At 33.6% G+C, this 22,078-nt stretch overlaps 3 protein-coding genes across 3 annotated transcripts in view; 2 read left to right on the top strand and 1 right to left on the bottom strand.

Moving 5' to 3' along the window:
* Polr3E (RNA polymerase III subunit E) overlaps positions 1-22,078 on the top strand; it is a 148,008-nt gene that overhangs the window by 48,179 nt on the left and 77,751 nt on the right. The window lies entirely within an intron of this gene.
* Positions 6,058-8,786, bottom strand: MOF (protein). Its single transcript, XM_073075660.1, has one exon. The coding sequence runs from the start codon at positions 8,699-8,701 to the stop codon at positions 7,373-7,375; it is 1,329 nt and encodes a 442-aa protein (XP_072931761.1). The 5' UTR covers positions 8,702-8,786; the 3' UTR covers positions 6,058-7,372.
* LOC140744210 (ras-related protein Rac1) overlaps positions 9,240-22,078 on the top strand; it is a 59,560-nt gene continuing 46,721 nt past the window's right edge. The window contains exon 1 of the mRNA XM_073075720.1: positions 9,240-9,569. Coding sequence (XP_072931821.1) covers positions 9,535-9,569 — 35 coding nt within the window. The 5' untranslated portion in view covers positions 9,240-9,534. The remainder of the gene's footprint in view (positions 9,570-22,078) is intronic.

Here is a 22,078-nt window from a genome sequence, read left to right as displayed (position 1 = left end):
AACTAGATGTTGAAGTAACGCTTTAGTCGTGCTTATGTCATAGTATTATAAATATAAACACACGGACATAATTCATGTTAATATTATTATGTGATTAGTTGATTACTCAAAAGCCTTATTGTGGCAATATTGATGTTTATGTAAATGTGAGTGTTTCATCCGATTTGATTGAATTTCGTTATGTATAAGGGATTGAAACGTTTCATTCATTCGAGGTTTCGGGTCATTCATTCGTTTTAATAAGAGATACGGCTAATGGGAAATATATGTCAGAAATAAGTGATCTAACAAATTGTTATTGGCTATCGAATAAAGGTTTAAAAAGAAACAAAGTGTATGGAAGACCGAATGAATGAATGAAATAAACAAAGTTACCAAATCGATGTCTCGTCATTGCAATGTTTATATTAAGAATCATTCTCGATTATTCACTAATATCAAGTTATATCGATCTGATGCGTTTTCAGTATTATATTCGATTATACATAAGAATTATGTATGACCTAAGCGCTTTATTCAAGTTCATAGTATTTTTTTAAAGATGATATTTTAGGACTAAATGCTACTATCTCTAGTAGGTTAATGATTTTTGGGGCGTGTGTCGGTATCGTTCGATTTTATGTATGTTACATAATATGTATCATATATTTAAACTTATCTATAATTGTAATATTTGGTTAAGAACTTTATTTCTAAATGGATCGAGATAGTATTTCAAAAATCGAGCGCCGATTAATCGATAGTTTTATGCATGGTAGTATCGATATTATCTGTAACTTAACTGGATAATATTGCTTCCATTGATATCAGGAGACATGCTATCAATATAAGAATCGATTTCGTGAAAAAATCGCGTGGGACTCACGTAAATTTAAATATTATCACGTTTTTAAAATCATTTTATTAAGTACTATGACATTTTAGGTTGGCAAACAGTTAAAACATTCCAACGCCAGATAATTATTTATTAATATTTACGAAAATGACATATTGATTAGACTGTACGGATTTGTGTGTAATTTTCATATATATAAACTACCTTGTATGTTATTATTATTATCTATTTTAACGACACGTACCAATTGTGAAATGCAATTAAGATTGTTCAGGATATAGATGTGATGCAAAGGTCTAAAATAAGTACAAATTGAAAACTAATGTAATATGACTAATAAATATGTATCTAAGTAATAACGACACACGTCCCTGTAGGTACTGGTGTTGCCAGTGAAGCGGGGATACCGACGTTTTAAAGGTCTGTTAAAAATAAAATAAAATAAAGGGAAAAATAATAACTTATTCTTTTAATAAGGGGTCACTTGGAGGGGTGGGATCTTTACTCAGTGGAAAAACATGGGTGTATTATATTATTACGTTATTTATTTATTATTTGGTATGAAAAGTAATTTACTTTTAATTATTAAAGTATTTCAAAATGTGCTTATGTGTTTTCGTATCATATTACTCAGTATTGATCTGTAGGTAAGGCATGGAATTAAATATCGTAATATAATAGATTCTATCTTAATACTAAAAACATTGGTTACTTTAAATATTCCAAAATTACTTATTAATTTTTTGGAAAAGCAAGAAGCGTTGGTATCCCCGTAAGTAGAAATTTTCACTTCCATAGCTTGCACGTTATTTGTAAAGAATTATTATTAGCGATAATGTTGAATTTGTTAAGTTATAAGTACTGTTCCTCATTCGAAGAATTGTTTGACAAAGGGGTGGGTATGGTAAAAGTATTATCTATATGACGTAAAAGGATGAACTTTTTAAGTTTACATTTTACGTTACACGAAATTGACAGTATATTTTTTTTTACTAAAGTTGTTTGTGTATTTGACAAACTTGTTACTTGTTACTTGTTGTATTTGGCAAACTTTATTAGAAAGCGTTATTTATTGACTGTGTATACACTATTTATAGGTTAAAATTCTATGGTAAAATTCCAATTTAAAAAGAGGAAAAATTGTAACTGACCTCTCATGGACTATCCTATACACTTTTTTCACATACATTTTCTGTTCTGTTTTTTTTTCTTATTGTCCATGGGTTGCAATGATTAGCCTTTATTACATGACCTGAAAACGTGTTAGGTATCTCTAATTTAATTTGATTATTTTTATTTTAGAAACAAATACAATATTGTTATTCAAAATTTACTCCAATAATTTCTCAGAATATTCACCTTTTTGTCTGACGATGATCATCGATGATGGAACAGTATTACTGATCGCTTGTTAGTCTGACCATATCAGTCGTGTAAGGGCAAAATATTATAATTGGTACAATTTTGTACCAAAACATGTAAATTGTAAAAAAATAAATGCCTATATCAGCTTATCTATTTAAAGTTTAATCATGGCTATATAATAATTTTGATTATAGTACATTAGTATTCTTCTCGACTGTACGTAAAAGGCCTTATTTTTTATATTCAAAAATGCCCTACACGCACATGATTGGTAGAAAATGTAATTGTTGTATGTTTGTTTGTGTAAATGTTTCTTTACACTATTAACGATGTAACGTAGTTTAAACATTATTATATTATTATTATAATTATCTAGCTGTAGATATGTAACTCGTATGTTGGTTAGAAGTCTGTTCTGATGATAATAATAAAACTTCTAAACTATAAAAAAAATACGCAAAAAAATGTTGTAATAAAGCCGCCTGTGCACTAGGACACAATTGTTTAGAATGTTTCGTATGATATTTCAGTCAAAAATTCTTTGTGACGAATTGTCATGTGACATAACGTATGATTTGACTAAAAATTTTGAAATAACGCAAGATACGGGTAAAGATATACTGTCTATTGAGAGAGACTGTCATTTTTGTAAATAATGTACCAACAAAGATAAAGAAGTTCATAAAATAGATAAATAATTGTGACAGTATTCTATCGAGTACAAGATTGGAAATAACTGGTGAAATGAGTTCAAAGACATTTTATGGTGACTGATATCTTAAATGGCATAACGGTTGAAAGAACTATGACTATAGAGAATGAAGTTAGGGAAATAAAAATGTTACTTAAAATTGTAAAAATATCTTCGCGAATAAATGTAATACATATTAAGCGTTGTCCTTAAATAAAGGTTATTAAGAGTAATCTAACCTGCTTCATAATATATTTTATTACAATGTCTAATGAATCATGACTGCACGCGGGTTGTTCAACAATTGTGTCCAAGTGGCCACTCGGCTAAAGTGTTAATGGATAATATTATGCTAAAGTCGTTCAGTGTTTGTGAATACTTAATGTTATGGCATAGGGGTGAAGGAGAGCTCTTATTCACTGTGTACTTACGATGTGTCATCATCCTACCAAAGATTTATTTATTTTCATATATGGATAATATTATTGTTAGACGTAATTCAATTGCTTCCTTAAGAATGCAGATACGTGAAGAAAGTGAAGAATTTCAAAGATAATAATTAGTAAAGTTAGGGATTGATTTACAACATTTGTCAATAATATACCGTTCGTTCGTAAAAAATCTGACTAATTTTATTAACTGCTGTAACGCTCGAGTTGTAATGCAATACATTACACCTACATATTACAAGTCAATTTCCGGTTTAATATATCTAATGATATGAATAGAAAGCAATTGAATTATGTACTGTGATTGTTGAGAAAATTATATTTATTTTGATATCCGCATTTATTACATGTTCGCTCATTGAATATAAATTTATTATTTATGATCTCGAAATAACTAAATACGCAGATTTTTAATGAACTCTTTGTAATTGGAGTTGCAAATTGTACTTATATAATTATTGATTCATTATCTAAAGCAATTATTTTAATAAAATAACGCATATGTGCGCACAAAATCAATATCAACGTAAACAAGTACTGATTAATTTATATTCAATGAGTGTTCACTCGCGGTCCTTATAATAGTTGTGTTTAATAATTTTGTGCAAATGAGTTATTGATAAACGAAAATAAATTGGAATGATAGATATTGTGCAAGACTTGTTTTATTTACCAGTAACATTGCTTTTTAAAATAATGTTTAGGGTAGCATAATATTTTTTTAGTGACTAACTGAAAAAATCTTTACAAAACTTGCTCCTACGAATTCTACCTGAATTGTTATACCTACCTACCAAGACAAGTACTTTAATGTGAAATTCGTAGCATTGTAATTAAAATGACATTTTATTGTTACCCTCTGCATTTTTGTAAAAAGAAATATTATTCAGAGTTCTAATCTACTTCGTCATAAATCGGTGATTATCATTGTCACTAGACGGAGGATTCAGCTACTGGTAGGTTAGGTTAGTAACAGTAATATTTATCGCTGCCGTTATAAGACAATTATGTAGTAATTGCGATATGTACAGCCGCCGCCGACTCATGAAAGGTCCAGTCTAAAAAATGTTCGGTTTACAACTTAATTAGTAAGAAACTCCAATATTTTGAAGGTGGTAGAGCCCTCTGTATTTCGACTCCAGTGGCACCACCGTCATATCTATTTCTGCTTAATAACGGCAGTGTTAAGCGCTGCTGTTCAGATCTGAAGGGTGTGGTAAGGGAGACATTTAACCCTCAGAGGTAGCGGCGCATCTATGACATAGGAAATCTTATCTAGGGTTGATTACACATATCCATGGAAGGCAGTAGCCACTTACCATCAGGTGGGCTGCACGCTAGTCTGCTACTCCAATATTATAAAATAAAATAAGCCGACGCCTTACAGCCCAGTACATACATGCATAATTTAAGCTACGCATATCACAAACAAAAGGTAAATTTAAATGTGAATAAATAATTATACTGTGTCTTATGAAGTGTAAACCTTGCTTTATAAAGTAATTATGCATGCCGTTATTCTGATTGTGCACTTGGGAATGTATTAATAGCAGCACGTGCAATACTTCACAGTAAATATTATATAATACAGTTAAAATAACTCTTTTCTTATTTGAAGAATAAAACAACGGTTGTTTATTTTTCTTTTATTTCCTCGAACTTCCACATTTTTACTTACATTTAATTAATTATCACAAATAAACAGTGAAAACGGATGATTCACAGAATCTAATTAATACAGCGAAAAGATCACGTGTTTTTACGCAACTCGACACAAAATAGTGGCAAATTGTAAACTAAGTCTTAATAGGACGAGCATAGAGGAAAGATCAACGACTACGATCTAATCTAAATTGATTGACTAAACATATTCAAGAAACATAAATAACATTTTGTTCACGTTTCAAAAATAACTGGCATTTCACAACATGCTAATGAAGACGAAACTCCCCTCGATGACTATTGTATTGTGCAATACCTCTTTACGCGGCAGTCACGTTATTTTTAAAAAGTCGTTAACCTTTCGTTAAATGCTGAAATAGAAATACATACATAATTTCTACATAACTTCACAAAATTTTGAAGAACAATTTTATACTAAAACAAATTATCCTACGCCATCTAATAAACAACATACATAAATGTACACTTATATCTAAACGTTTTGAACAGAATAAGAAGTCACAGTTTGTTAAACTTAAAACAAAATAAAAATAAACTTAATTTTAAACTTAAAATTAATATCACTATTTCCAGTAAAGTAAGGAACTGACTAAATGAGTTGCAATGCAGGATACAGATGTTACATTTTAAATGTTCGAGGGTATGTTATATTTTTAAAATGCATAAATTTATGTATTAAAACACAATAAAGTCCTTAGCAATAACATAAATTATACCTTATTGATAAACTTAATATTATTTTTATGGAATCGGAGTGCAATTGACTCGGAGGTAATGTGGTAAGTTGCCACACACATTTCTAAGGTAAGTTCGTATAGCTAGTACTAGTAATATTACAACTCCCGTTCTAAACTCAGGACTAAAGCAGAGTTATGCTTCTATGAAAAACTAAAATGAATTGAGTCAATAGTATTATATTGCGAAATAAAACCAAACAATAGTGGTTTAAATCTGCCAAGCATATAACAATGTCGAAGCAATGTTAAGACGAACATTTTCGTCTTACAATAATGAGAGTTTGATTACACAATCCCATACATCCATCCGATTGCAATGAAACTTTGGTTAGTAGTAGTAAGAACGCCCGTGACGATCTTTGCATTAAATAACAATTATTTTAAAATATGGCGTGCGAGTTTGTTCATACGACCGAAATAGTACGAAGTAAGAACTACAGTATCCAAGACTTTTGGTCAACAATTAGAAAATGAAATGAAAAATATATTTAAGACAAATATTATTGCTTAATTATGTACAGCTACCTTCGAAAAGGTGTTAATATTTTACACTTTTTATGGTCATTTGTTGTTAATTTTTTTAACATAATTGTTTAATTTGTTTTTACTAACTCAAGAGATTTCCCGGTGAGGGATTTCCGCTTGACAAAGAAAAAGACCATTGAAATAACAATGGCGTAGCGTGGGTTTCACCCAGGGCATAAGTTAGACACTCCGCATCCTATACAAATAAAGGCACGAGAAAAAGCTAGTCAATACTAAACTGTTTCTGAGAGTGTTCGTCCCAACAATTGTTTGGTGAAAAAGTATTTAAAAAATTATCCCCAGGCACCCTACGCCTCTGTAGTAATATCCACAATAGTAACATACACTAATAGTTATCATGTAGATTTGTCTACCACGCTGTTTGTTTATTACTTTAATAGGCAATTACAGAAAATCCTGAAATCCAACATAATTTTATAGATTACCAATTTTTTATTACTTTAATAGGTAATTACAAAAAATCCAAAAACTCCACATAATGTTTAGATTACTAACCTGTATGTTTGCATATACAAATAACATATTATGACTAATTTAAACTTTATAAGTTCTAGCAACTTTACTAATTATAATAAGAAAACTTTTTATTGAATTTTCACAAATCTCAAATTTTCAACTTATTTGAACTTTATACATATCTTAATATGCCTTTACCCACTGTTTTTCTACTGGGTGTCTTTTCCTTAATAATTAATATACACAATCTTGCATTCAGACCAATGGTTCCAATCTGTTTTATGACCAGGGACCAGATAACCATATAAGTTATAACTATTATATTACACTAAAGCAGTTTTTAAAACTAAATTTCACTTTTCACAAACCATATGCAAGGAGTTACACGGGAACTAATGACTTACAAAATTTACATGATCAACAAATGCAATGAAAAATTACAAATCTACAGATAGCTTACTCGGAAACCGTATAAATTATTTGTAAACACAAGTAATACTTGAATTTATAAATCAGGTAAGACTACACTACTTAGTTTTATATGCAAACAGGCCTGCGCTTAGAAATGTCCTTTACGATAATGTGTCTAAGCCCTGCCTGTTAGCCTGTACTACTTTTTAGCTTTGGCCGAGTGCCCTTGCTTATTAGGGGGTGTCCAACGTAGGGCCGAAGGGTCTACACATAAGCGGGGTTTTTTAAAATGTGAACTAGCTAGCTGTTCAGCCACAATCTTTGGTGTAACACAAATAACATGCTGCCCCTTCCAATATTTCACCATGTTCATAGACTGTAAGGTTGATATAATGTCCGTTTGATTTATACCAGTCATTAGACTTAAGTCCTTGATACTCAAAGTACCCCGGCTCGCACTTAACACTTCTAACAACACATAAGACCAATATGATCTGTAACTTAGTTTGCCGAGGTCTGACAGAGGCTTTTCTGGACTCCCAACAACCTGCTCTAGCCTTGATAATTCATAGCTAAACGCTATAAGCAGCTTCCCATAGCCTTGTCTCTGATAGGGTGGAAGGGTAAGGATACATGCAACATTGTTGCCTTCAGGGGAATCTTTCTCCTTTGAAAAGTACCCAACAAGATGTGCACCTTGCTTATCGACCTCACAGAGTATGTAAAATAAGAACTGTTCGATATCAAAGTATAACGTTTTATGGTCTAGAAACAATTTCGCCAGCAAGCATAGATTCTGACAGTATATTTTATGCTCCTTACCATCCGCTTCGAATATTGCTATTGTTCCTTTCCTGTATATTTCACTGCCAAGAGGCTGTCGCGCTGTACACTGACTCAGATGATACCTGTATGTTTTTTCCATTCGCATATACTTCAAACAATACTCGCATATCCACAGTTTCGACTGTTTACCATACTCATCGGGGTACGGGCTGAAGTACCAAGTGTCGATCTCGTATTTACCGATTTGAATCCTATCAATATACTTGACTTTAGTGATCGCCTCGTGCTCCTTCTCGAGCGCCGCCGTCGTCGGGTCCATTTCCGCGTACGACTTCTGCACATGATTGATTTCGTCATGTTTACGTTTCTGATTCCGTGTTATTTTGCGGCCCGACTTGTCGGTGAGCAAGTGGTCTGAATTTATGTTGTTACTCGATTGTTCGCACACGTCAAATCTATCGGACATAATACGGTGGCGGGAAACCCACTCATCGAGCCTCCGGTCGTTACCCACATAGTGCACATAGTACTCGTAGGAGGATTCCGCTGCATTGTATCGCGACTGAATTATCTCAGCCGAGTGCCATGAGTCATCGGAACGCCGCACTAAATAATGCTCGCCGATCTCCAAAGGCTGCTCCTGTGTTGATTCGGAATCCTCGTTGTCGGTACTCCGGCATTCTGGAGTGGGCAACTCATTGTTCGCGATAGGTTTCTCGAACTCTTTATCACCTTTTGCCATTATAAACAAAAAGTCAACAACTGAATCACGCAATAACGCGCAACACAAGCTTCCCCAAAAGCCATGCCATAATAAGCATAGATTATAGATACGAAAACGCGCAAAAACGTGCCTTAGTGATGTGCTAAACGTATTTTACGATAGTTACCGATATTTTTATTAATAAGTATTTGTTATAAAATAAATAAATTGAGACTTAAAAAATCCTTTAAAAAATAGTTTAAGAGAGAAGTTCTTATCTAATATAAATATAGAAAACATGGGACTTTTGCAAACGGGGAAAATTAGAATCATATTTATAGCAACACCGTCAGTGTTACAAGTTTGAAAACACATTCAAAATGTGGAAAAAATAAATTTATTAAACAAAAAGACAACATATTGCTCTTAGTTATTGCAAGATAAATTTATATTTAATGTCACTTATAATATATAATCATATACTTTAAATATTTAAATTATAAAATGATATTAAATGAAAGTTTACAATAAAATAGCAACACAGACCCACAGACAGCTACTGAAAATGAAAACGTAACGCAGATTCATAACGTAATCGGTAATCGCCATCGGCGAAACGTCTTGTCTTTACTTCTTTTTAGTATCCGTCGGTTTGTAAGCTGTTTATTCACTGCGCCACTAAAGTTGGAAATATTATTGTTAACCACAATCTGTGCCGTTCACAAAACGAATTTGGAACGTAATGCGGATGTGTATTTATTGCATTTAGCCGTGATTTTCAGTGCAGTGCCCGACACTTATCGAGATCGGTTGAAAAGCCTCCGTTGTGAGAATCGTGTTTTATTAGTGGGAACGGCTGAGTAACCGCAGAAATGCAGGCGATCAAGTGTGTCGTTGTTGGCGATGGGTGAGTTGATCTCTGTTTATTTCCATTCCATTTGTTTTATGTCCGCGTTATAGTTTGAGATTTAGTAAAGGAATCTGACGTCATTTCTATGAACATGAATAGTAACTTGTAATCGTATTTTACGTACGCTCAATCGGCCAGCCGAGTGATAGCGCACGTTCTGTTTATTTAATTCCTTGTTTACTTTGTTCTTAAATTCATAACATTATGACTAATGAAGCATGTAAGAAAGACAAGAAATGATAAGCCGTTTATATCATTGTCTTGTCTTGGTTATAAAAGGTTATGAGACCATGAATAACTTATGTTTTCTAGCATAGATAGCATCTTGCAGTAGAAATATGGATACAGTTCTCTTTATAATGTTGTAATAGTGGTTATTATTTTATTAATGTACGGTTTCCATGTAATATCTTTGTGTTTATATATTGTACATGTTTTTCAAAACTTCAAGCATGGTATTTTATTTGATGCTTTTTCTTGCTATGTGAACTATTGAAAAGTTCCATAGGCTGATTTTATACTGTGCTAAATTATAATATGCCAGATTTTGGGTAATTAATTTTGTAATTACTATATGTTAATAGGAAAATATATAAAATATTATACATATTTCGCATTTGGAACATAATAAAACAGTAGAAGGTGGGGCTCATGGAATATTCTATATAGTATGGGGTTGATCAAGAACATTAATCTCGTTGTCATCAAGGCATTAATGTCCCACTGCTGGGCTTGGGTCTTTTCCCAGAATGAGAAGGATTAGGCCATAGTCCATCGCGCTGGCCAAGTGCCTATTGGTAGACTTCACATGCCTTTGAAAACTTTTTTAAATGAATGTAACTAATAATGTAAATATTTACTTAGAAGACCTTATGTCTATTTGACAAATCTAATATTTACATGTCTATCTTCCCACTGCCTTTGTTTACTTTTCCATGAAGTCTATCAATTTATTTACTATATATAATAATATCAGACAATTTCATTCTTGCTAAAATTTCGATGTGTTGATTATGGTTTTGAAATTGAAGAAAAAGTGCGAAGAAATATCCTTTCATTGGTAAATGATCTAAAAACTATATTTTTTAAATATTTTTCAAACACGAAAATAATTGACTGACAATTGTCCAAAGGTTACATTTTCTTGTTAGGAGCGAGTAATACTAATCTATGCAGATCAAGCTAATAAAAAGAATGGTAAAATAGACAAACAAATGTCACATTGATATAGTTTTTGTAATTTTTTTTTCAATGCCACAGTTATATTTTATTTAATGCATATAATTTAAATCTTATCTTTAATCCCCTATAAGCTGTTATGTTCTCAGAATGTTACAAATATTATCTAATCTAGCATAATATGATAACAAAAGATTATTCTAGTGTATTGTTCTCTGGTATTTTGCAATGCGTGGGGAGATACAGATGTGGGAAGATTGTAGTAGAACTGCCATTTTACTAAAAATGTCAACTTGGTACTATGTAGTAATAATTGTTAGATTAATTTTATGTCACAACTATTTGTGGAAAATGTGGTTTTGGTATGATTCCACTATGACAGTAGCAGTGCAAATATTTTTCAGTCTCAATATGAATGCTGGAAATGAAGTAAGTCGAAGGATGTTATTTATATATTTTTGGAAGACTGAAGCTGAAAACACTAGTAGTTCATCTGATGGTAAGTGACAGCTGCCCCCCATAAACATCTGTAACCGTAGAACAGTGGTTCAGACCTGGATCACAGATGTATTGCCATTCGTAACGACTTTAATAGTTGTCTCATATCTAAATCAGCCAGCATAAACCCCTCCACCCAAAAGCAAGAACTAAATTAGGTTAGTTAAAATTTAACACACATTTGATATTGTATATTTGGACAGAATCATTTACAGAGATAATTTACCTGTTTTGGTATAATTAAACTAATTTTAAGCAAACGTAATTGAGGACATACATTAACAGTATTACAGTAATTACAGGAAAATTTGGAATAAATTTCTTGGTTACGCACAATAATATTATGTAAGGGAAAATGGTATTTATTTTAATTACTCTGTGGAGGAATGTGATTAAATTTGACTTTGCTTTCAATTGAGCGTGAGATTTTTTTATAATATAGAAGCAACAAGCAAAAAGTAGTCCAGCTGATAGTACGCAGCTACTGCTGTAGATTGTTCGCTGTAATCAAGTACACATATGATAAGATTCCTACCGAAAGTCAACCACAGGTGTTTTACTGCATGGTGTCTGATGGACAAAGTCGTAATATCTCTTATAAGTATCTCTCTTACCACACTCTTCATACTAGAACTCTTATGTTTTAAGACAGAAACAGGTCTGGCAGAGTTGCTTTCAGAGTTAAACCACAAAGGCTTTCACCACTTTCAAAATACATATTTTTTGTAACATATTATGTTATATAAATGGTACAACTTTTTTAAATCAAACTACACTTCAGAATAAAATATATAATTAAAGGCGTGGAGTGGTTTCGAAACAATACGAATTTTTTTATTATATGATCCATCTAACCAAACACAGTTAGCGTACAAGATCTAAACACATAGAAAGTTGTGTACTCAAGTACGAGTACGTGAGGAAAGTTTCGTCCTGATTGACCGCGACTACGTTAGCAGAAATCGCGACGAGCGGAGCGGATATTACGAGTGCATCTGAATGCGCTCGACTTGCATTTTTATATTATGAGTGAGATTGTTATTTGATAGTTTGTAAATGTCTAATTAAGGGAATTTTATTGCTAGGATGTATTATAAATTGGTGTGGTAAAAAAATATATAAAAATAATACGAACGTAATCTCATTATGTTTTTTATTTAATAAAGACTAGAGTAGGAACTTTGCTTTTTATTAATTAGTAACAGACAAATATCGCAAAAACAATCTCATTATATACATATTTACAGTAATTCTTCCACACATTCGAAATATAAATAAAGACATCGTACACGGCGAAATGTAATAAAAATTAATGCCACTACCAAAAAAATACAGACTAATTTGTTATTGGCTCGTATAAAATTAATTGATCGACTTCCGCTCCCGCCGTCCGCGCTTAATTGACCGATGGCTTTATACGATTGCTTCGCTTTTCAAATGTTGCGGTAGCAGTGAAAGTTACTCTCTTTTTTAATTTTAAATGACAAGACAAGATTGACTGGTTCGATTTGTGTAATGTCAAGGTTCTCTCTTTACTACTGAGACTCGTTTGGATGTGGTGTCTTCGTGTACGTGTGTTTAGATGTGTGCGTTTACGGTTTACGATCGGATAGTAAAAGAAATTGACTTTTTTACTAGCTTTTAGCTAATTATTGTACAGATTGCGTTTAAATTTGGAATAATTATGTAAGTTCGATAACAATACAATAATATGATACTATTGACATGATCTGATAATGGACCCGGATTCTGACCAAAGTAACAATAAATAATTTGGTTGTGTTTAGGCTTTTGGAATCATAATTTGATAAATGCCTTTCGTTACGCTTAGTATTTTTTTTAATGAAAATAATGGTATTTAAATTATGTAAAAGTAATAACGATGCATGTAAATCGACTACAGGTACTTTTTTTTACTAAACTTTGAAAGTTACTTCAAGTTAAAATCAGAAATCCTTTTCCATATAAAATAATCCTTAGCTAGTGTGTACATCATTAAATGGACCAAATGCGATGATGTTAGAAATCCCTCCTTTCGGTTTTATATAACTAGGTACTAGCTGACCCGGCAAACTTTGTACCGCCTCAAAATGTATTTATCAAATATATTTCATATAAAATATAGCCTATGTTACTCGTGGATAATGTAGCTTTCGAATGGTGAAAGAATTTCTAAAATCGGTCCAGTAGTTTTTGAGACTATTCATTACAATCAAACAAACAAACAAAGTTTTCCTCTTTATAATATTAGTATAGATATACAAGATTTTAGTCTTTCATAATGTATATAGAACGGGAACATACCACCAAATCAATAGCATATCCTACTGCGTTTTAAACTGAAAACTCCATATTCCCGCACTTATAAATCTCGAACTGGTCCGAATCCGCTCTCGAGTTGGCGATTCGATAGCTTTTATTAACCGGCATCGGCAGCGGAAACCGCTTTGTGTTCGTATTAAACCCCTCAATGGAGAGTTCTCCACTGCAATAAAATGATCCACTTGACGGGTTTTTGAAGTCCAGAACATAAAAGGAAGGGATTTTGGACTTTTTATCGGCGAAAAGTTTGGTTGTAGACGAAGCGTGTACGTTGCGTGTGCGTTGGTTTACTTGTAAGTAATACACCAAATTGAATTTAGTAGACTACTTTATGGTAGGACTCTGGAGTCACCAACCATGATCATGCCTATTTCTGGCTTTTAACAGCAATTTTGTGTGAAGGTTGTGGTAAAGGAGACAGTCATCCGAAGCGATCGAACTTAGTCGTCATGTGTAGAAATTTTGTAGTTGACCTCGGATAGGACTCTAATCTTATCTGGAGTTGATTACATATGTCACTGCAGCCACTTACTATGAACTGTATGTATGGTGAACTGCATGCTAGACTCCATATTTATAAAAAAAAAGCTTCAGTCAGTAGTAAATCTTATGGTAATTCAATAGCTAAGTTAGTCAAGTGGAATAGTTTAAATAAAGTAACGCTGTAATGTGAGTCGAGTGGTGTGGTAAAGTAGAAGCTTACATGGGGCGTTCTAACCTAATCCTCAGGGGTAGGAACGCATCTGTGGCCGATTGTGATATCACTAACATCTTATATGTGGTTCGTATAGATGTCTATTGGAATTTGGAATCAGAATACACTTATAATTTGCACTTATCAGATGGACTACATGCTTCTTTAACACTATCGTGTTTTTCGCACTTACTGTAAAATTTTGTGACTTTTTTACGTAAGATTTTTATAAGTAAGAAGTAAATATGTAGACCACTTCATAATAAATGGTCAGTGCCGCCCAGGGACCTGTGTAACTTGCTCCATATAGACAAAGGTCTGCCTTAACCCAATCACTGCCATTGCAGTGTTCTATTCTGCACTAATTTCACTTTACTAACTAACTAATACATAGAATCCATTTCTATGGATTCTATGTATTAGTTAGTTAGTAAAGTCTAGTTTGAGATTCTTCTCAAACTAGAAGTGAAGCTACATTTTAATCCCTTTATACCCAACCCAGTATCCTTTGTTTAAAACTTCAAAAGCCAGCAATCCCTAAGTCGAACGTAAACGCTGCCTAAGCCAAATACGGCTCGACGTTGCTGTTAAACGAACTTAAGGGTGGTATACGATGAACGATCGCCCACGCTGAAAAACGCCTGTGATCGTCAAAAGTCGTCAGCGACCGATGGGCGACGACAATTAATAATAATCGTCAGCAACCGATGACCACGGTTGTCGACGACAGTGTCCAGCGTCCGACGACCGACCAAGGTCTACGACAATCGTTAGCAACCGATGACTGCCGACGGTCGACAACAGTCGTTGGCGACTGACAACCGCCAACTATGGACGAAAGTTGACGACCACTGTTGCTGAAGTCAAGCAGCAACAGTTGACGGTAGCGCGACCGGTTACCGACACGAACTGTCGCTCATATAATAACTCACCGTCGCTCATGTGTTATCACCCTAAGACAACGATTGCATTACCCTTAAGTACTAAGCCCTGTGAGCGAAACCGTAAACTCTATGTCCAAAGTAATAAGTTCATATTACCACAACACGCTCGCCATAACGGCCAATTGATCACAGCCGGTTCGGATAATTTCACTGCACTAGGCTCTCGGTTTGAGAACATCTGGATAGCTTCCAAAATGGACAAAAGGTGGCTCTATTAAAAATGTAGTCTTTGTAAAGAAAGTATTTTTTGTTGAAAAATTTAGTTTTCGAAAGTGGTAACGATGATGAAAATCAGTTGTTACTATAAGTAGGCTTATGTCCCTGCTGAGTTTTTAAGCTTTCCACCAAAATCTTGTGGAAAAGTAAAAAAAAACATATCTGGACAAGTAATCGGAAAATTGAATTTTAACTTTAACATCGCGTGGCATTTTTATGTTATGTGCTTTTGTAATATTTTTATACGACTTAAAAAGGAACTTTCAAATTTTCTCAATTGGACTATATTTTTATGTATTTTCGAGAAATACTATTATTTCCTAATTCCTGTATAATCGATATATTATTAATCCTAATGATTAATGATGATTAATGTCTGATAAAACTAAAGCGAATAGCCTAGCTAGAAACAGGTATAATATTAATATATGTCGTAAAAATACTTTCAATGTCATTATTGAAGTCTATGACGTGGACTCCTTAACGTTTATACACAAGCGGAAATTAAAGACATAATCAGAAATGTGTGCACTTCCTTATCACGAGCAAATTACCGTTCTACTACAGACACCACTCCTTGCAAAAGGAGAATTCTGGTTATACAAACTTAAGATTCTTGAATTTGTATGAAATATGACGTCATAACTTATAAGCTTAAGTGAGAATAGAATTCGGAGTCATGCTCTGTTTGTTGAATGATAAGGAAGTGTTTCTTAAAGTACTACATATTAACATCCTACTGTTATGAGATTTTCAAAATGATAAAAGTCGAAACTCTATAGCTTGAGTTCGGCTTGCTAGCGTCTAGGTGGGTCTAATCGGTATAAATTCAGACCTTACATTTATTCATGATCACGTTTATACAAATTTATGTAATATTCATATAAACATTAGTATGCCATCCCTGAAAACGGTGAAAAAAAATTAACAAAAAAATAAAACACCTTTGAAAACAAATTGAATACTGCCTGACATTTAAATTTGCTTTACCGTTAAGTCGACTAAATGGATTAGTTGTTTAATAATTATTTCGAATAGTAAATGCATGTTTTATTATTTTCTATCCTAGTCTGATTCGGAAATCACCAAGCTACCCAACTAAGTGCAAATAATTACACAATCCGTTCTAACTTATTAAGTCTACTATTCCTTCTTCTAGTCGAAGATCTGTTGCATTGTTTTTGTATATTTACGTCTGCTCTGATCAGAATTGACTGACTGACTTCATTTCTGGTAACACATTGAGGAAGACTATTTCATCCGAAGCATATGAACATGTTTTTTGAGGAGAATTGTGTTTACAAGATTTTTAATATTCCAAGCATTTACTTAACTTTGCCTTGTCCGTTAGTACGACTATGTATGTAAGGTTCAAACCTTCAACTTAAATACCATCAAACCCCAGCCGACTAAGTTGAAATTTATTATAGAAAATGAAAATTTAAAACCTTTTAATAAAAACTTATTTCGTTCACATTTTTTTTTTATTTGACATAAGATTTTTAAAAACAGGCATTAGGATACCGCGTCGTAGGTGATATGGACACACATAGACAAATATACAAACATCCAGACCCAGAAACAGAAATCTATATTCATCATATCTGTCTGGTCGGGGTTCGAACCCGGGACCTTCTGCTCGTCAAACCGTGACCGCTCCGCCACGCGGTTCTATATATCAACTATCAATCAATCAATCGTACAGGCATATCTACAACTTAATTGCATAGCCAGTACAAGTTTCGTAATATCTCTATATTCACTACTTGATCTGATTAAACAATTTATCCCCGCTGCGGGCACTAGACGCCCCTTCTAATTATTGTAACGGTCTACATCTAATTGGTGCACGTGTGGCTTGATTTAAATGCTCTTCAATGGTATTTAAGATCGCACTAACAATTGAAGTGGATCGATCAATTGCGTTACGAGATATAACAATTTCATTAGGAAAAGTTTTTATTTGGGCTGGAACTACGTGTTCCGTTTTGAAGGGTGTGTGGTAAGGGAGACTTACTTTTCCTGGGCGTTCCAGCTTAGTCCGCAGGGGTAGCAGAGCAACTGTGGCCGACCTCAGGTAGGAATATCTAATCCTATCTGGGGTTGATTACAGATGTCCATGGGCGGCAGTAGCCACTTACCATCAGGTGGACTCCATGCTCGTCTGCTACTCCTATATTATAAAAAAAGTAGTTACAAAAATTTTCATATCTCACTCTTGGTAACAAATGTTCCAAGTCCCTTAAGTATCGGAATTCGACCTCATTTCGACCTACGGAACTAGCAATTAGCAGTGAAACTTGCAACACTAACCATTACTAATGACGGTTAGAAAACTAATAACAACGGATTCATTTGTAAAGGATTGCTGAGTTACTTTAATACAAAAACTTTAAGATAAGCAATTTCGTAGATTTGTCTGCTGAGTTTCCGTTTGAAATGTGTGGTAAGAAATAAGGCTATAGTAAGTAACTTATCAGTCCATATAAGTCTGCTGTACGGCTTTTTTTTCCTTTTTCGTATATAAATTCATTTCCTAACTTTAGTTCGGGATAGAAGTAAATAAAGACACTTACATTAAGGAATTTCTTATCTTACATTGGATATAGAAGTGCGACTTAGTTTTGAAATTTAAAAGTAATCGATCAATTACTTGTCTAATTTATCGGATACAAACATAGAGACACGTAAATTTTATACCAGAAAACAATCTAAAATAGTTTTTTTTTTTTTAATTTTTGTGTTCTTTGTGTAGTAATAATGAAAAATTTGGAATTACACAATAACTTAACAGCAATACTACTGAAACTTAGACTATTCAAATCCTTCGCACACGTCGCTCATTGTTCTAGTTTCTACCTGGTCCTTTAAAACAATTGGTAGGCTGTTTGTTGAAAACAGCCTCCGTCCGAACGCTATTCAAACACTAGCGGCACGGTCGTAAAGCGAATTCGTTCTAGAGCAGAGGTTCTCAAACTTTTCTCGTCTACTGCCCGTTTTTAGAATTAATTATTTTGTAGTGCCCCCCCCCCCCCCAAATTTGGCAATTTCCACTATTTGGGTCTGCTGGATAGGTCAGTGAAAACGTTATTATTTTTCTGCTTTTAATATGTATTTCGATAAAGAAGGGACTTTACAATTGACATTAGAATAGCTACAAGTCATAGCCCCGTAAGTAGCTTCAACTTCGTCCAATTTTGTCTAGGCCTTTCACCGCGCACTTTGAGAGCCACTGCTCTAGAACAATTGTTCTATTTACGAGTTCGCGTTCCCACCGCACGTGCTCGGCACGTAACCTTGTTCTCCCCTCGCAGTCTGGAACCGGAATGCTCTGGTGCCCGTATTCGAACGTTCACTTCGCTTCAAACGCACCCTTCACCGTTCACAGCCAATTGATGTGTAATGCAAAGAAAGTGACGTATGATTAATGTGTGAACTTTATGTACTGTGAACTGAATGTGAATGAACAGCGTCCAGAAAGGACCAGAATGTTCTGTCTGTTTCCAGTGGTGTGCTTTAACCGAGATGGAATGTTCTGCGAATATGTCTCGGTCACAATTGATTGGTACTTTATTAACTGAGACATATTTAATGTGGACCGCTTGTTAAAGAAATATAATACAAGAACCCAGATTTATTCAAGTTGACATTGATCTAAGAAAAATAATATTTGTTTTTGTCTGTCTGTTTAGTAACAAGATAAAAACAACTTAACATATTTCAATAGATATTGTTAGTTCTCGTAGCTACAATATCTTGTCCATATGAAAATAATAGTGAACAGTATTTTATCATAGCATTATTATAATCATATGTACTATAATAATACTACAAGTAGTATACCATAAAACATAATCAATATGAATATGATAACGACTTATGACAGTAAATAATATTACAGCTATAAAAAGTATGAAATCATTAGTAGATAGTATATCGAACATACAATTTAAAATTGCAATAAAATGCGATATGAATCATAATTTGCATCATTTACTAAACCTAGATATGGGAGCCCTTATTAAGGCCAATAAGCCCTTAGACGTCCTCGGAAATGCGACTGGGCATTAAATCATGACATGATTTCGTTGGAACTGCTTCACTGAGTGGTTTTATTTGATAGTAATCTGATTTTCTCCGAAGTGGATTCATTTTAAGATGCATACGATTCATAGTTTATCTGTAGGATGGGAATTGAAGACTTAAATAATGGAAGTCTTATAAATCGCTCGAGGACTTGGTAATGCCTTTAAATAGAACGCTTGTGGTAAAGAAAGTTGAGTTTTAAAATAAATAAGACTTTGTACTTTTGGGTGCTGCATAAAAAATACAATATAAAATACATTTCCGCCCAGACATATAATTAAGATTTCAGTCTGAATGGGAATTAAACTTAGGACCCTTTACTCAATGAATATGAGAATTGAATATGAGAAAATAGAAGTACAACCCGCATGATGGGACGGAAAACATGCGGGTAGCATGTTTTCCGTCCCATCATGCGGGTTGTACTTCTATTTTCTCATATTCAACTTTCTTTTCGTTTTTTATTTTGAAATCTATCTATTTTGGTCCGTGTGTCACTATCTCTAATGTCACTTCCGCATTTGTTACTCTCATGTTTATTTTAATATTTATAAAAAACACATCGAGTGTGTCATTTGGATGTGATAGAGCAAATGTATTATTTTTCTTTTAATGATCTGGATCTGAAACCTAAATATTAGTCCTCGATACTATATGGTAATCATAAAGTCATACATAGCCTACATTCCGGTTTAGAAATTCTCCGCATCTAGAAAGTGATGGTGAATCCTAAATAGCTGCAGATATTTCTAGAAAGAGTGACAAATGTCTTGCCGATGCTAATCGTTATTTCCAAGAACGAGATATAAGTAATATTTTCTATAAATATCTCAGAATTTTTGTTTGTTCTTTGTTTTACGTTTGTCATTCGTATTTTTTTTCTAAATTGCGAATACTTCAGAATTTTTAACAGTTACTTATATTTTCAAACATAAATTTGAATGTTATCTTTCATAGAAAGTGGTGAATATGTCTGCGGACCAAACATTCTCTGCTAGTCTTTTATTACCTCCATAAGCTTGTATGTTAAGAAAATATGAAACGTAGGCAGAGTTTGGTGCCATATTTATTAAAATTTACAGTGGAAGACTGCCATATAATGAATCTCATATTCGTCTCCAATCATTTATAATAATAAAATGGATGCAGGATTGCATTGCATTATACTCCTTTTTTATGTTTGCTGTATAGCACCGTCTCGTCGGTTCGTTTGACGTCATGCATACCTCCGCTCATTGGCTTTGATTGACAGTTCCTTCTTCAATTCCATTTTTGCCTTCAAAGCGAGAGAGATCGATTTGGCTTTGTTGTTTTCCACCGGAATACAAAAACCGAACTTACGCAATACCGGCGACGCATTTGCAATTCTATTGGTAAATTTTCTATCGTCGACGGCCATTTTCTTTTATCGTTCCCTTGTTTTGTCTTAATAAGGTACGTATACTGAATTTGGATATTAGTATAAGTATTGTAGTGCAATTACCGTTTAATTGATTTACGTACGTGATTTTAGGATTTCATAAAACTAAATAAGAAAACTAAATAACTGTAGCTGGTGGTAGCTATATCAAAAGTATTATTAACTGTGTCACAATATCTAAATCTGATAATATTATTTATACCTAAAATTTACTCTGATATACCACATAGGATATTGTATTGTATATCAAAGGTATTATTAACTGTGTCACAATACCTAAATCTAATACTATTATTTTTTATCTAAAATTTATTCTGATATACCTCATAGGATATTGTAGGTCACATTGCTATTATCTGCAGCCTGAAAAACGCCTGCCTCAAGATAGTTTCCATTTCCCCAGTGACCCATATCCCTAAAAGCAGATGCGCAGTCATTGCTCAACTAACCGTAACCCGGATATTAACAGCACAAAGGTTTTTCAGCTCTGCCGGTTGCAGCCCTCAGAGCTCACGTGTAATTACTACTGCCCCAATTCCTGTCTCCTCGTTCCATCCACTAATAAACCCTCCATTCCACCGGCATTCGACTGACCTGTTTACTCCAATCCACAATGCTTCGTTAAGTGAATGAGATGCAACGGGTACGTTTAGAACGCTCGGAAGTAAACCTTGTTGCTGTTTCTTTGATTACGAGGTCTGCGAATACGGAATACTAAGTGATGGTCTAATGAAAGCAAATTGTGTGGTTTTTGAAAATAGGTCGCAGGTGAATGTGTAAAGTTTCGGGTCTTGAATTTCAAGTGTTAATGCTTTTATTTCGTGTAATAGTAGTCGCAAATAGAGTGGTCATCACATATTCAAGCAAACATTGTCAATAATGACTCAGAGAGTTACCAGAGTACCTTTACCGCTGAATGTAGTAAAGAAAACATTGTTGCTGTAGGTCAGAACTTGATTTAGCGGTTAACAATAAAACCACAAAGGCCTACCTTTAAAAATGAATGAATACTATTTGTGTCACACCTTCCATGCACTTCATGGAATATTATTGGAAAACAACATCAGATTTGTTTAAATATTCGAGCGATAATGTATCGTACTCTTTATCTAATTTACTAAGATAATATTGCGTAATCATATGATAT

Source organism: Epargyreus clarus, unplaced genomic scaffold (assembly GCF_041222505.1).
Source record: "Epargyreus clarus isolate Ecla_fem2 unplaced genomic scaffold, WU_Ecla_fem_2.2 ptg000008l, whole genome shotgun sequence".
Lineage (NCBI taxonomy): Eukaryota > Metazoa > Arthropoda > Insecta > Lepidoptera > Hesperiidae > Epargyreus > Epargyreus clarus.
Note: the sequence above shows the minus strand (reverse complement) of the source record. Positions and strands in the feature narration are given on the sequence as shown.

What these genes read in the sequence shown, in the direction of transcription:
- MOF (XM_073075660.1), bottom strand. Translation starts at nt 8,701, where the DNA reads ATGGCAAAAGGTGATAAAGAGTTCGAGAAACCTATCGCGAACAATGAG.